This window comes from Crassostrea angulata, chromosome 1, assembly GCF_025612915.1.
Source record: "Crassostrea angulata isolate pt1a10 chromosome 1, ASM2561291v2, whole genome shotgun sequence".
In the NCBI taxonomy this organism is placed as follows: Eukaryota; Metazoa; Mollusca; class Bivalvia; order Ostreida; family Ostreidae; genus Magallana; species Magallana angulata.
In genome coordinates, this window is record NC_069111.1 from 2846957 (window position 1) to 2861835 (window position 14879).

Genomic DNA, 14879 nt, shown 5'->3' on the forward strand with positions numbered 1-14879 from the left:
TATATATATATATATATATATATATATATATATATATATATATTCATCAGTTCAAAAATAGCAGCGATTTTTTGTACAGCAACAGCGTGATGATATTGGACATAGTATTACACTCTGTGAAATAAAAAGTATCAAACTCAAAAATTAATGTGCACATAAAGGCAATGACTTATCACAATAAACATCCTAATTACAGTACACATAATAAGCAATGAATTATCACAAAAAGTTCACATAATAAGCAATGAATTATCACAATAAACATCTTTTGCAACGTTTGGGAAAACTAAGGACCTACATTTGGTTCCCCTCTTGACCTACATTGCAATTAAGTACACGAAAGGTGAGCAATAAATGGCATTTAATAATGAAATTCTAAAATCTATTTGAAACATTACAATTAAAATTAAGCAAATTTATCTTGTTATGTAATTGAAATGTCGTGATCTACTTGTCAAAGCAAAGAATGGCATGTCATATTAATAACTATATTTCCATACGAATACAGCAAGTACAATTTTCCATGGGGTCGCATGCTGATTTACTTTTCTCATACTAATTGTTAGACCATAATTAACCACTAATTGACTTCGGACTTTTCCGTTTTTATTTCCCGATTACGACAGAGAACACACGGCGGGTGTGACCGGTCAGCAGAGGATGTTCACTCCTCCTATAGGCAAATGATCCTACCTCTATCTATATGGAGGCCCGTGTTGCTCTGCTTTGAATTTGTATTCCGTTTTATGGATTTTTGAGATAGTTGACAGTTTATTATTGTCATTTTTCATTTTCAATTTAATTTCTCCGAATACTTTTTGAATATTATGAAAATAAATGTAGTTATACTTTTTCGATTTTTGGTAGAATAAAAAGACAATTAAAACTATTATCAGGCAAAAAATGTCAATGTTTTATTTATTAGTGTTACCTGGCTAAATTGTACATTACTCAAAAGAATCATGAAAGAAGTGTGCATTGTTTTTAAAGTTGCCCATCTACGCTGTAAAGTTCTCAATTATCAAATGAATTGTCTGAACCTTGAAATAGTTTATAGGAAAAGTATAGCAAGTGAGTTTTAAAAAGTACGTGTTCAATGTGACAATGCAATAAATACAATAACACGATATTATCACTAAAGTAAAGTTTTAAATGGCATTTAGTTATGACATTTCTTTAATTTATTTAATACATCAAAATCAAAATTTAGCAAATATGTCCTGTTATGTAAGTGAAAGTAAGATGTCGTTATCTATCTGTAGAACACTTTTTAATTTCTGAGGAAGGCTAGGCAAAACTGAACATCTGAAGAATCGTGAGAGCTTCATATGTAATAGATACCATTAAAACATGTCTGTCTGTTAATTTCTATGTATTTTGTTAATCACTCATGATGGTAATTCAAACAAAGCCTTTTTTACCCTCTGTGATTTCAGTGTATTTTATACGGTGTGTGTGGGTGGGTGGGTGTGTGTGTGTGTGTTCAAAGCTGTTAAAAAACTATTGGTATGGTTAATAGTTTACATGAGTCGAAATCAAAGTCAGGCTAACTGCTTAACAAAGCTTACAAACTGACATTTAAGGATTCTGGTCGATTTGTCTTTTGACTATTTTTTTATGTTGATTTCAGTCCTGAAGCATTTTCTGAAATATATTTTTAAATCATCAATTACATTATCTTGTAACATTACATTTATCTTTTTTCTTAATAAATTATACCATTTCAAAAGACTTGGTAAATTTTATTCATTTTTGTTCGATCAAATAATTATAGTACATAAACCATAAATACAAAAATATGCAATTTAAATGAAATCTGTATAAAACACTTAACCCCCCCCCCCCCCAAAAAAAATATATTAATTTGAAATTAAACCATTACCTAACTACTTTATTAAGATTTTTTAGATGTTTTGAAACATTTTCTTCTTTGTCACCACCCTAAGTAATTATAATGTATTTACGGGGGTATATAGAAATAAAAAGCACGCCGTCATTATTCATGTTAACATCGCATGTTCGCAGATCGTATCCTCATAAAGGGCATTTTATCTAAACAAAAATTTCAGTTAATTCATGATAAAAAAAAACACAACTCTTTTAATCAGAACACATTTTAAAAAGATGATGTTGTATAATTTAACTCAGATAAGGAATTGTATGTGCAGTTTGGATTGTTCACAGATATATCATGATAGATTCATATTGGATTGAACTCAATTTGAGTTAGCATCAACAATTGTTATCAATGTAATTGATCTATGTTTTAATTAATAACGAAACGGAGAAAGTTATGGGGGAAAAAATAAAATGATAGGACGGTTCAAATCATTGATGGATTATTCTTAATTTCATTAGCTTACTAATCAATTCACTGGAAATAACTTGAAGTTGTATTGAAAAGGAAATTGAATATTAATAAAAGCAAGGGTTGCAATTAAAGTGTCCTTGCATATGTGTCAAATTTATTTGCATACAACACAGGTAGCGACCAACCGCCCGGTCACGACACGATATATATCTTCGTTTAAAATAGCAATGATGTTTAAGAATAATAAATGTTTCGAGGTTTCTAAGTTTAGCATGTTTCAGTAATTGTTTTTTTTTTTTTTTTTTTTGGGGGGGGGGGGGGGTTCAAATCTCCCTGAATGTGAAAACTTTTATCCGTAGATATACGTTTGCAATTCTAATGATAGTGTCATTATCTTTAATTTCATTTAAAGTGATATGTTATAAGTCTAATCATTATCTTTATAATTAAAAATCAGGAAATGTTTCATTTTTTCAATACTTAGTTTTATTATTGAGACAGTCATACATTTTTGGCTAGGCTACATTGTGGAATTGAATTTAGTCTTGTTCTCCCCAACGGTTCAACTTGTATATAAACACATCCTTATTTCTGCGGACCACAGCGCCTAGCCAATAGGAGACCAGCAAATGGGTTGAAATTTATTTGCTTCTGTATTTTTCTGCAGTCGGTCGCTTTAGGCAGAGAAGTAACATGATGCAAACTGATTCTTAACAACATCGATAATCATTTGCTTTGTGTTATTTGTCATACACATAAGTGATTAAAATGGAGCGATCGTTGTCTGTTTCGCTCTATGTATATTTAGTGTACGTACCTCTCGCTAATGGAAACATAGATGATATTGTAAAAGATGCTGTACAATCAGTCTTTTTGGACGGAAAAGACCCTGGAATAGCAAGATTCAGTTCGGCATATTTCAGGGAAATTGGTCCTGCACCAGACTTTAAACAAATCTCGGCAGGTACGTTTGTAAATTTGTCCGTTATTTTCGAATTCATATAGGTTAAGTCCATTATTACGAGCTATTTTCTCAAAAATTTATTTTGTAGCTTACTTAATATTCAGATAATTCTGACAGTAATTATACTGTATGTGATTTTTAATATATCGAAAATATTCATTAGATAAAAATCTTTCGATTCATCCATGCAAATGTGATATTGTGGAAACATAGACTAACAAGTTGTTGTCCTTTAAAAATGGACTACAATACGTGGACCATTTGCATGTGTTTCCAACGAAAATGTGAAAGCTTTTTTTAAGATTATCAGAGATTCCACCGACTCTAGCCCTCTGCTTTTAACCTGACTAAATTTGAACGTTGTATTACGTATACATGTATGTATAGCCCTGACTTTTTATCTCAGAATTAAAAGGGTTCATACTTTTAAAATAATTATGATCTATCTATGAATGAAGATTGCATACATGTATAGTATCAGACATTCGGTGAATTCTACTATTTGTGCACACATTACGATTCGCACTACTTTGTTAACTATGCAGTGACAGCTTTGTGTAAATTGAAAAATTCAAATTTTGATGCATTTTTCTTGAGATTTAAACTTTTATACAGTGACATAATTATTCAATCACACTAATATGCTTTAAAAAATTTAATCGGGAAGTTCTCTAGCCTCGCCTACTATAAAAGTAAAGTTAAGTTACTTGTGTATTCGGAAAACAAGAAAACTTTGCAAATTATGCCATTTGATGCATGTTGTAGTTTCGGCATAACATTAACTTATTCCATAATACTGATAGTTCATATCACATGCCAATCATTTCTTTAAAAGGAATACTTTGTTTCTGTACTGTTTACCGACAACTTTACAATTACAGCGCCTTTGAACTTATGTATGCATATGACACGGAATCCCGATCCCGATCCAGATAAACGTGTGCTAGCCTGGTTCCCTGAGCTACCCATTACGCACAGGAACCAGGCTAGCTCATGCGCAGGTTGAACTTTCCCCATAGCATCCGGTTAAACCTCGCTTATATATTTTCTGCGTGGACCTCAGGGTCCACGCAAAGAGCCTATCCTGATTTAGCGCGAATGTAATGCGCATGTGCAAGATTTTAAAATCCAAAAAATCCATATAATTTCCGGATTTTTTAAAGAAATTTTCGTTGATTATTAATTGGCGAAGCTTGATTGAGAAAAAAATAAAAACAAATTAGTAATCTTCAAGTACCAATGATGTTTAAAATGTATAAAACAAAAGACAGTACTCTTCTCGGTATTAAAGCCCAAAAATTCGAGTCTATTATTTTAATATAGTAGTATAGATTTTTAAAGCTCATATGGAGCAAATATAACTAAAATTAGGTAATATTATTGCCGATCGAATGCGATGACGCGATGTTACGATAGTGATGACGCGATGGTGCGATATCCATAATGCGATTGTCTATCGTGTCATCGTTAGATTTCTATCGCGCATCGTCATCTTGTCATCGTACCATCTCAAAATCGTCTTTCTTAAAAAACAGATTCTATTCACAGCAGCCATTGTACAAAATGGCGTTTGATAAAGTTTGATAAAGAGGAGAGACTAGAATATTCTTTTAATGGATAAGATTTAAAATAAAATATTTCCATTTGCTATTAATTATTTGTGAACCTTTTCATGGCGTCATAACCATCACATCATTGTCATCACGCTATCGAACCATCAATTCATCATCATCGCATTATCATATTGATAATACATAGTTATACTGTAAGTCCAAAACTTGACACTTTTATGCAAACTGTAGTGATGCACTTCTGAATATGATTTACAAGACATATAAATACATCCATAATCTAGTATTTAAAGTCTTAAAAATCAAAGTTCAATATCATATTGAAGAGAAATTTGTCAATGACTTGTTTTATTCTACTACACAGAATAATTCTTAAAGTTTGTATTATGAACGTATTGCTGATTTGTTATTATTATTGACATATAGATTACATCCAGTCCCTTCGTCAGCACACAAAATACATTGTATCATGGAATGGAACCAAATAAAACCAACTCTAACACTTCAACTAACACTAGCAAAGATCCTTTAAAAAACAAACCAACCACTTCATTTCGTACAGTTTTGTAATTCAATGTTTTGGAAAGTGTTGAAGTAATCAATCGTCAACCTCAAGCCTGATCGGGTTGATTAAGCTAATAAAAATTGAACGTCCGAGTTAAAAATAGAAAATTTGGACAACGCTTTAGTTTTAATTCGAATTTTGAATAAGTCTTAACTTTGCAATGAATTAAACTTTGATGCACGTATGAAAGAACAAAATTATTAATTATTATTACAAAGAGGATTTTCGAACGGGCTGGGTTAACAGAACTGAAAAACTTAATGTGTTGGTTATAATGTTAAGGCTATTTGCTTGTTTCTGGCCATCAGGTCTAAATAATTTATGTCTGTGCATCCATTACTTTTCCCTGCTTTTTCACTCCGCGTCCGTCAATGATGATTATGGTTAAGGACAACTACTGACATATCCTCCCATTTGTGACCATTGAGATTAAAATGTTCCCCCACGGGCCTCTTGACAACAATGTTACCATGATGAAATAAGAGTAATTTTAAGGAATAGTTTCATGATACAACATCTAATTTAAAGCGTTATCAAACATCACTTTAATGCTGAAAATACATTCCTAACAATAATGTCAATATCTTGATATCTTTATGCACTTAATTTTGCAACTTGGTAACAATATATAATATTAAGTGTAGAGTCAACAACCTTTGCTTAAATTATTCCTTAACATTTAAGTTTATTTTTAATTATATTGGTTTACGGTCGCTCAAACTTTATTTTGTTTTAGATCGAATGATTCATGGTGGTATAGCCCCTAGACCGATTGGTGAACGGGGGTCAGGGGCCGCACGTGCACTAGCGCGGTCTGGTCAGAGTAACGCCCCAGATACTTGTGCTCTCCTGAATGACCGATCAGAGAAGCTCTCTCAAGCTTCAAGGACCATAGCAGCTAAGTCCGTATAATTTGGAAAACGTTTAATCATGAGTTGAAGTATTTGTACGCATATTTGGTCATACCATATCTTTTTATCTATATAAATATACATTAGAGCTTATAGGGACTTGAACACAATTTTAGATCAAAATTTTATTTCTTATTTTTTAGATACATACACATTTTGAATGATTTCTTATATTTGTTTACAAATAATGTAAAGCATGGAATTACCATTTCTTTGATAAAATAACTCGTAAGAAACAAGGCAAACTTGTTTAATGTGCTTATATAATATATTATCAATAGAAGAAAGCAACATTTGAAACTTATACCAATATAACACAAATGTAAACAATAACAAGGCTCGAGCTTTGTTTACAAAACAAAAAATTCCAAATTCTGTATCTTGCTTATAACTCAATATCTGACTTTTAAATTTTGATAAAGCATTAAAAATATTCATATTAATGAAAAAATAAAATTCAAGATTTTGAGCTCAAATCGTGTTAAAGTGATTAATGTAAAGGTATTACATTTTTCTCTGTATTTCATTCATCATCGCTAAATGCCATGCATGTATGAATTAAAACTGATGCATTCAGAGATATGTCAAATCAAGTCCACACCGACCTGAAAATCAGCTTACACCAAATATTGTATACGCTAAATATAATACGTTTACAGTAAATTGTACATAATTGTTATCTCCATATGATCATCATGCATATAAAACAATAATGCAGCAAATACAAAACAACCTAATTATGTTTAAAGCACTCACAAAAGATAATCATACTGCTTAATGATCTGGAAATTTTATGTAAGAATGTTATATCAATTTTTTTCTTAAGTCCTGAAATTGGCAGTTTCCAAAGGGCGGTATCAGATCCACAAATCTTGCAAAGTTTTGAGAGAGCATGCCGTTCGTACTGTTACGAGATGCCTAAATGTGACTTCAGCGACCCCTACCGACGAACAGACGGACAATGTAACAACCCGATCAACCCTCTCCTGGGATCCTCCTTCACTCCTCAACAGCGAGTGGTACCAAATGCCTACGATAATCGTGCGTATGATTTTTAGTATTTTTGACCATTATATTTGGTTTTTAACTTTAACCTTACCTCTTGAAAACATCACTGCTTTGATAAGAACTTTAAGTTCTGAAAAATACTGCTTTTAATATGCCACTTGTTTTCAAAAGTGATTGATGCCCCCCGTACACGGTCTGTTGACAACTCCCCCCTGCCCAGTGCCCGGACTGTCAGTAACAGGGTCTTCCAGTGGACCTTCAGGGGCATGACCCCGGTCAGTGCCAAGTACTCCACTTTTCTAACCAACCATGGACAGTTTATCAATCACGATGTCATCTCCACACCCACAGAAACACGTAGGAACATTCACCTCCTCCTTCTTTGCAAAAGATGATTGTGGACTCCTATCCAAATGAAGAATTCCAATATTGTAAAAAAAAATTACTCATTGTGATTAAGGAACATAAAATTGGCAAGGTTTTTTTTAATATCTTTCACATTTTACTTTCAGTTCCGACAAACAATCCTATTCTAGACTGTTGCGACCCTATTGGGTAAGTAGTTTCACATTTTGTGATTATTTGAAGAAAAAACAATTTATCGACTTAAGGATTTTTTATGGTGAGAGTATATTGTTTGAAAAGTTTCTATTGGTTAAAAAATAGCATGATTTATGGAATAAACAATAACTCTTAAAATTATACAATAAAGCAAGTTAAACATTATTTTTAGTATCTCCAAATGTATTTTTGGTTCGTTGTTTAGAAAGATTTTTTTTACGTTAAAACCATGTTGTCATTTGTTTTTAACATTTTATTTTTAAACAAACTTGTATATAAAATTAGGAAGATTAATTTGGTTTTCCTAAATCATATTTTAAGTTGGTCCGCACCAAGCAATTCTTTGGTTTAAGTGATGTTTTCTGTATAATTTGTTTGACACATTGCAGAAGACCTGGCCTATTTATTCATTCATTTTTTTAATTACTAATTCTCCACAATATGTATTCCTTTTTTTCATTTTCCATGCAGTATCAAATTTTTTGTAGTTATAAATACTTTTTTCAAGTAAAACAAGTTTTAAATATATATTTTAATCAAAAATTACGTAAGAAACACATTACAGTTGACATCTGTATCAGTAAACGGGCTATACACCTATTATTTTGAATTATTGGGAAAATGCATGTGTTTGTTTTCTTATAAAAGATACATTTATGCTCAATTCAATCACGTAACAAAAATAAAAATTATCAAACATGGTAAAATATTTATTTTCCTGCAAGGAAAGTAAAGCGTCATGAATATCAATTTATCACGTGATATAGACAACTAAATTTAGTCCTATCAAGTTGATGGAGGGTCAACACTTTCATAATTGTAAAAGTTTCACAAAGGAAGGAATATATATTTTTTTTCAATAAAGCATTAATCCGTCCTATATACGAGAACAAAAAACAAAACCAAAAACACACGCATGCTGGCATTAAACAATGAGTTTTCCTTAGGAGCTAATTTTAGTAAAATGTGTTCTATCTATCAGTTTCATTCCAAGGATCTTGCTCAACACTGGTAGGAGGGAGGATAATATGTTGTTTTTTTTAGAGAATTCTTGTTTAGTATTTTGTAAAAACTGTGTAAAAGTACGTGTATATACTACAATGAATGTACCAATGCAATATTTTGAAGATAAAGTAGTTAAGGATCGAAATCTTAATATGCAGAAAATTAGACTTTAGTTTATTTCTAATGTTATATCATTGCCTTAAGATCTATTCAATATTTTTGTGCTTAATTAGGAATGATAATAACGTGGTGGGTTTTTTTTTTCAAAACAGTGTATACATAATCATCAATGATAAGTCATTCGTATAGGGGCCCACCTAAGCATGAATTTCTATAGCTCCAAGTCCGTTCGAAACATTAGGTTTAAAAATGGCAACGTAAACGATGGGACATGTCCTAATAACACATTTTTCATTATCCTTTTTCTGTTATTATAGCCTATGACTCCGTATCAGTTGATTTTATTTTAACCATTTTGATCGGAATTTCTATGCTCAATTTTAATTTTCAGTCTCTATCAGGATTTTTTAAATTTTATTAATTCCTGATCATAACAAGACCGTGGAACTTATCATGTTAAAAATGTTCTTCGGGACCTTTTTTCAGTGCACCTAGAAGCTATTGTTTAGTATTTATATATTTATCATGTCAGAAGGTGTTCTGCTGGACCTTTTTTCAGTGCACCTAGAATATATTTCTATGTGTGTTAAAGGATGTTTTACTCATGTGTTTTCGTTAGAGGTTCCATAAAACCCGAGGCCTGCTTCATCATCCCTGTTAACACTGAGGAGCGAGACCCCTGGTTTCCTCCGTATCAGAAATGTATGCACTTTGTCCGTCAAGCCGGTGCACCTCCTTTGGGATGCCAAACCGGTAGGTAGTTTTCCTGTCTTATAAGTTTAATGAATTAAGTTCTAAATGTTACACTTATAATTTTGTCATGACTAAACACGAGAATGAGCGAAATATTAGACAGGGTATTGATTTCAATTAGCAATAACGCAGGGACGTAAAAATCCACCAAAAATCGATTCTTTGGGAGAAGTGGTACTCATATGCATGATAAAAAGTTATTCCCGAAATATATACGATAAAATACTGAAATGGTTTCTAAAGAAATTAACTGACGATTGCCATACACGTAGGTGTCCGGAAAATGGTGTACTATTTTATGGACAATTTTAACAGGTGTCCGGGAACAGATTAATGAGAGGACGTCGTTCGTGGACGGTTCTATGATCTATGGATCAGATTCAAGTAGGGAAAATCAGCTTAGAGAAAAATGTGAGTACAACTTGTTAATAATAGAATTCAAACGTCAGAGTGAAAAGAACAATATTTTAAACCCTTTATGCTATCAAAAAGCCTTTGTATACATCATACTGAAAACATTTCTATACGGTGTTTTAGCTAATGGAAGGCTTGCCGAGCATATTGAAAATCTTCTGCCCCCACACCCACAAGGCTGTCCGGCAGAAATCAAGGCGACGAGAGACTGCTTCGTGGCGGGTACAGAAAGATTATGAACTTTTTTTTGAAATTTCGTTTTCCGGAAATAAGGTTTTGTTTGACCTTTTCCAATATCATATGTCGGTTAAAAACACGAACATACGACATAAACGTACGTAATAGCTTAGGTTAATAATATAAGTCAATAACAAGTTGCTGTCCTTTAAAAAAAGGACTACAATACGTTGACCATTTGCATGTGTTTCCAACGAAAACGTGAAAACCTTAAGATTATCAGAGATTCCACCGACTCTAGCCCTCTGCTTTTAACCACTAAATTTGTACGTTGTATTTCGTATACATTTACATGTATGTATAGCCCTGACTTTTTATCTCAGAATTTAAAGGATTCATGCTTCTAAAATAATTATGATCTATCTATGAATGAAGTTTGCATGTATAGTATCAGGCATTCGGTGAATTCTACTATTTGCGCACACATTACGATTCGCACTACTTCGTTAACTATGCAGTGACAGCTTTGTGTAAATTAAAGATTTCATATTTTAATGCATTTTTCTTGAGATTTTAACTTTTATTCAATGACATAATTATTCAGTCATACTTAAATGCTTAAAAAGTTTAATCAGGAAGTTCTCTAGCCTCGCCTACTATAAAAGAAGAGGTAAGTGTACATGTGTATATGGAAAACAACAAAACATTGCAAATTATGCTATTTGATGCATGTTGTAGTTTCGGCATAACATTAACTTATTTCATAATACTGATAGTTCATATCACATGCCAATCATTTCTTTTAAAGGAATACTTTGTTTCTGTATTGTTTACCGACAACTTTACAATTAATGATACAGAGCCTTTGAACTATGTGTGCATATAGCACGGAATCCCTATCCCGATTCAGATAAACGTGTGCTAGCCTGGTTCCCTGAGCTACCCATTACGCACAGGAACAAGCTAGCTCATGCGCAGGCTGAATTTTTCCCATAGCATCCGGTTTAACCTTGCTTATATATTTCCTGTGTGGACCTCAGGGTCCACGCAATAATCTACTTTCTTTATTTGTTTGCAATGATACTTTTAAAAATATACTTGTTTTAATGTGTCCTCTTTTAAAGGAGACCACAGACAGAGTGAAACACCAACTCTCACTGTGCCTCACATCACGTGGTTAAGACGTCACAACTTGATTGCTGACGCATTAAGGAACGCGACAGGTATAACAAACGATGAAACACTTTTCCAGGAGACCAAAAGGATAGTTATTGCGGAACTCCAACACGTAACTTAAAATGAATTTTTACCAGCTCTCCTTTCTGATAAAACTATTAAAGCTTTTAACCTTCGATCCCGACGGTCCGGCCATGTTGACAATTACAATCTTTTCATTGACCCTAGGACCATTAATGCATTTGGTGTGGCGGCCTACCGAATGGGTCACAGTTTGGTCCGGAATACCGTCGGACATCTTGGTAAGGGAAGGCCTAAGACCTTTCCTATATACAAACATTTTGAGGTCCCAGATTTAATGTATGAAGGTGGATATGAACTTATGGCTAGGTGGATGTCAAGGGAACCTAAATCCAGGTCTGACCGATTTCTAGTGGACGGGATCAGAAATAGACTGTTTGAAAATTTCAATTTTTTGGGACCTTCAGTTGAAACGCCTTCCTTAGATTTGGGAGCTCTCAATGTCCAAAGGGGTCGAGATCATGGCATTCCGTCCTACAATGCTTACCGACAGTTCTGTGGACTTCCGAAAGCCAACTTCTTCGCAGTAACGCACGGAGGTTTGGTTAACCACAGCCCACAATCAGCAAAGGCACTTCAACAAGCCTATAGGTACATGTAGATAAACGTATAGGTGATGTACACGTACCACGTTAATTAAAGCTGACATGAATTCATAAATAAGCATTATTTCCCTTTTATCTCCGACAACTGCAATATTAGTTGTCGATTTCTATTGTTCTGCTCATCGCTTAACACCCCCTATATAAGACCGAGAAGATTATTCATGCTTCACCGCATTCAGGTATTTCATACACGTTGCTTTCTAAAGGCAAACTTAAAAAACACCTTTAAATTCTCATAAGAAAAATAAAATAAACATAGTATTTTTCAGATATTTTGGATAATAATCATACACAAGTTTCAGAGATAAATGGCTGAAACTTGTCCTTAATTGATCACTACTAAATTTCATTAATCCACAACTAATTAACCATTATCTGCAGTTTTAAAGTCACTTGGACACGATTTGAGCTCAAAATATCAAATTTTATTTTTCCATTTTTAATGTTTAGAATGGTTATTATGAGTATTTTTAATGTTTTATCAAAATTTGAAAGTCAGATCTTGAGTTATAAGTAAGATACAGACTTTGAAATTTTTTGTTTTGTAACAAAGCTCGAGCCTTGTTATTCTTTACGTATATGTTTTATTGGTATAAGTTTCAATCAAATGTTGCTATCTTCGAATGATAATATATTTTATAAACACATTGAACAAGTTTGTCTTGTTTCTTACGAGTTATTTTGTCAAAGAAATGGTAATTCCATACTTTACATTATTTGTAAACAATTATAAGACTCGAACTTTGTTTACATAACAATAATTTTTTACCTGTATCTCTCTTATAACTTAAATTAAAACATTCAAATTTTTGGTCAATCATTCAAAATGTGCAAGTAAACCCTTCAAATAAGAAATAAAATGTTGATCTAATATCGTGTCCAAGTCCCTTTAATTCTTCTTGGTGAATCGATAATCTATGTTCCTTACTCCTCGAATACCCGATTATGTTTTTGATTATTTAATTTTCGTAATATACTTGTCGCATAATTTTTGTAATCTTCAGACATCCTGACGACATCGATTTGTTTGCTGGTGGTATTTCTGAAACACCTGACAATGGCAGTATATTGGGGTCCACGTTCCAATGTTTGATAGCCTATCAGTTCAGCCTCTACAAACAAGGTGATAGATTTTGGTACGAAAGGAAATTCCAAGAAAACCCAGTAGCCGCATTTACCAAAGGTAGACAATACAAGACCGTTTATGTTTCTTCGACAATGTTTCTGCTCTCTTTTCATTTGATACTTATGCAAAGGTCGTATTTGAATTGATTTGCAAAATGTGTTTTTATTGGAACAAAATATTTGTCTCAAAACAATTTAAATTAGGCTGTGCAATGAAGTTGTATCAAAACTTACTTGAGCTAGCGTTCATTTGTACTTTCCAACATCGCTACAAAATTCTGAGTAACGAGATAAATTGCTCATAGTCTACTACTTAGCAACATCAGAATAGTAAGTAATGAACAATATTATAAAATTATTACGTCACGTTAAAAGTCCTTTCATTACTCTTTTTTTTCAGCCGAGCTTTCTCAAATCAAAAAGGTTACATACTCAAAGGTATTGTGTTCTGTGATGAATAATATTGGCGTCCCTCATTCCTTCCAACCTCGATTGATGTTGCGATCCAACAGTCGTGGGTAAAATCTCTTATCACTCTCTCTCTCTCTCTCTCTCTCTCTCTCTCTCTCTCTCTCTCTCTCAGAGCATATTGTTTCAAACAATACAAAAAAAAACTCTCTCTCTCTCTCTCTCTCTCTCTCTCTCTCTCTCTCTCAGAGCATATTTTTTTCAAACAATACAAAAAAAAAGAAAAGAAAAAAGAAATATTGCCAAATGTAGAGTACATTTGAAATACTAAACCAGTTCGTCAAAACTTAAGTCCGATACATTGTTCTCTCACTTATACTACATAATGTGTGTCGTATTTTTTGACAGAAATTCTCCGTTGTCATGCAAGAAAATACTTAGAAAAAGTACTCTTGGATTCAAAATAAAGCCATTTACCCAACAACTCCGAAAGTTAGGCGGGAACAGGAAAGGAAGCTACAGTCCCTTGTCATACTCTCGCTTGAATCAAGGCATGCGCAGTATTATCTATGGGCCTAATAGTTAAATGTTGTCGATTGCAACCTGGTTCTCATGTTGCACAATTAAATGGAAAATTAATATTTATGAAAATAAAAATTTATAAATACGAAAATCTTTACTTTTCTTTATGCAAGTTTAGTTTTCTTAGATCTTAGAAATGTCACATTATATTTTTTTTTTCAATTCAAACATAACAATGAACAATTTACAGTACCTTATTGAATTGCATAAAGATGATATTTTGTTCCATTGTGTGATTTTATTTCAAAGGTGTGTGTGTGTGTGTGTGTGTGTGTGTGTGTGTGTGTGTGTGTGTGTGTGAGACACAAATCAACCCTTAATCTTCTGTTGCTGTCTTGCTGTCTCTTAAAAATTATTCTGAAATCTGTAGTTGAATCATATTAACTAAATCAAATGGAAAAATTTATTACAAAATCCCTGTCTTACGTTCGCGTTTAATAATAATGAAAACCATACCTTTGTTCATTCCATTAACTCTTTTTACAAGTATGCCATACCTTCAATACTCAATTTCCAAGGTTTTGAGACTTCCCACTGTTGAA

At 32.8% G+C, this 14879-nt stretch overlaps 1 protein-coding gene across 1 annotated transcript; it reads left to right on the top strand.

The window, feature by feature from the left end:
- The first annotated feature begins 6332 nt into the window (after positions 1 to 6332).
- LOC128170822 (peroxidase-like protein) lies at positions 6333 to 14410 on the top strand. The gene is given in 10 exon segments (XM_052836581.1): positions 6333 to 7363; positions 7502 to 7687; positions 7843 to 7885; positions 9636 to 9769; positions 10085 to 10180; positions 10307 to 10405; positions 11485 to 12208; positions 13227 to 13405; positions 13748 to 13865; positions 14164 to 14410. Coding segments are annotated over 10 exon segments (1884 nt in total). The 5' UTR covers positions 6333 to 7236; the 3' UTR covers positions 14342 to 14410.
- Positions 14411 to 14879: the final 469 nt, after the last annotated feature.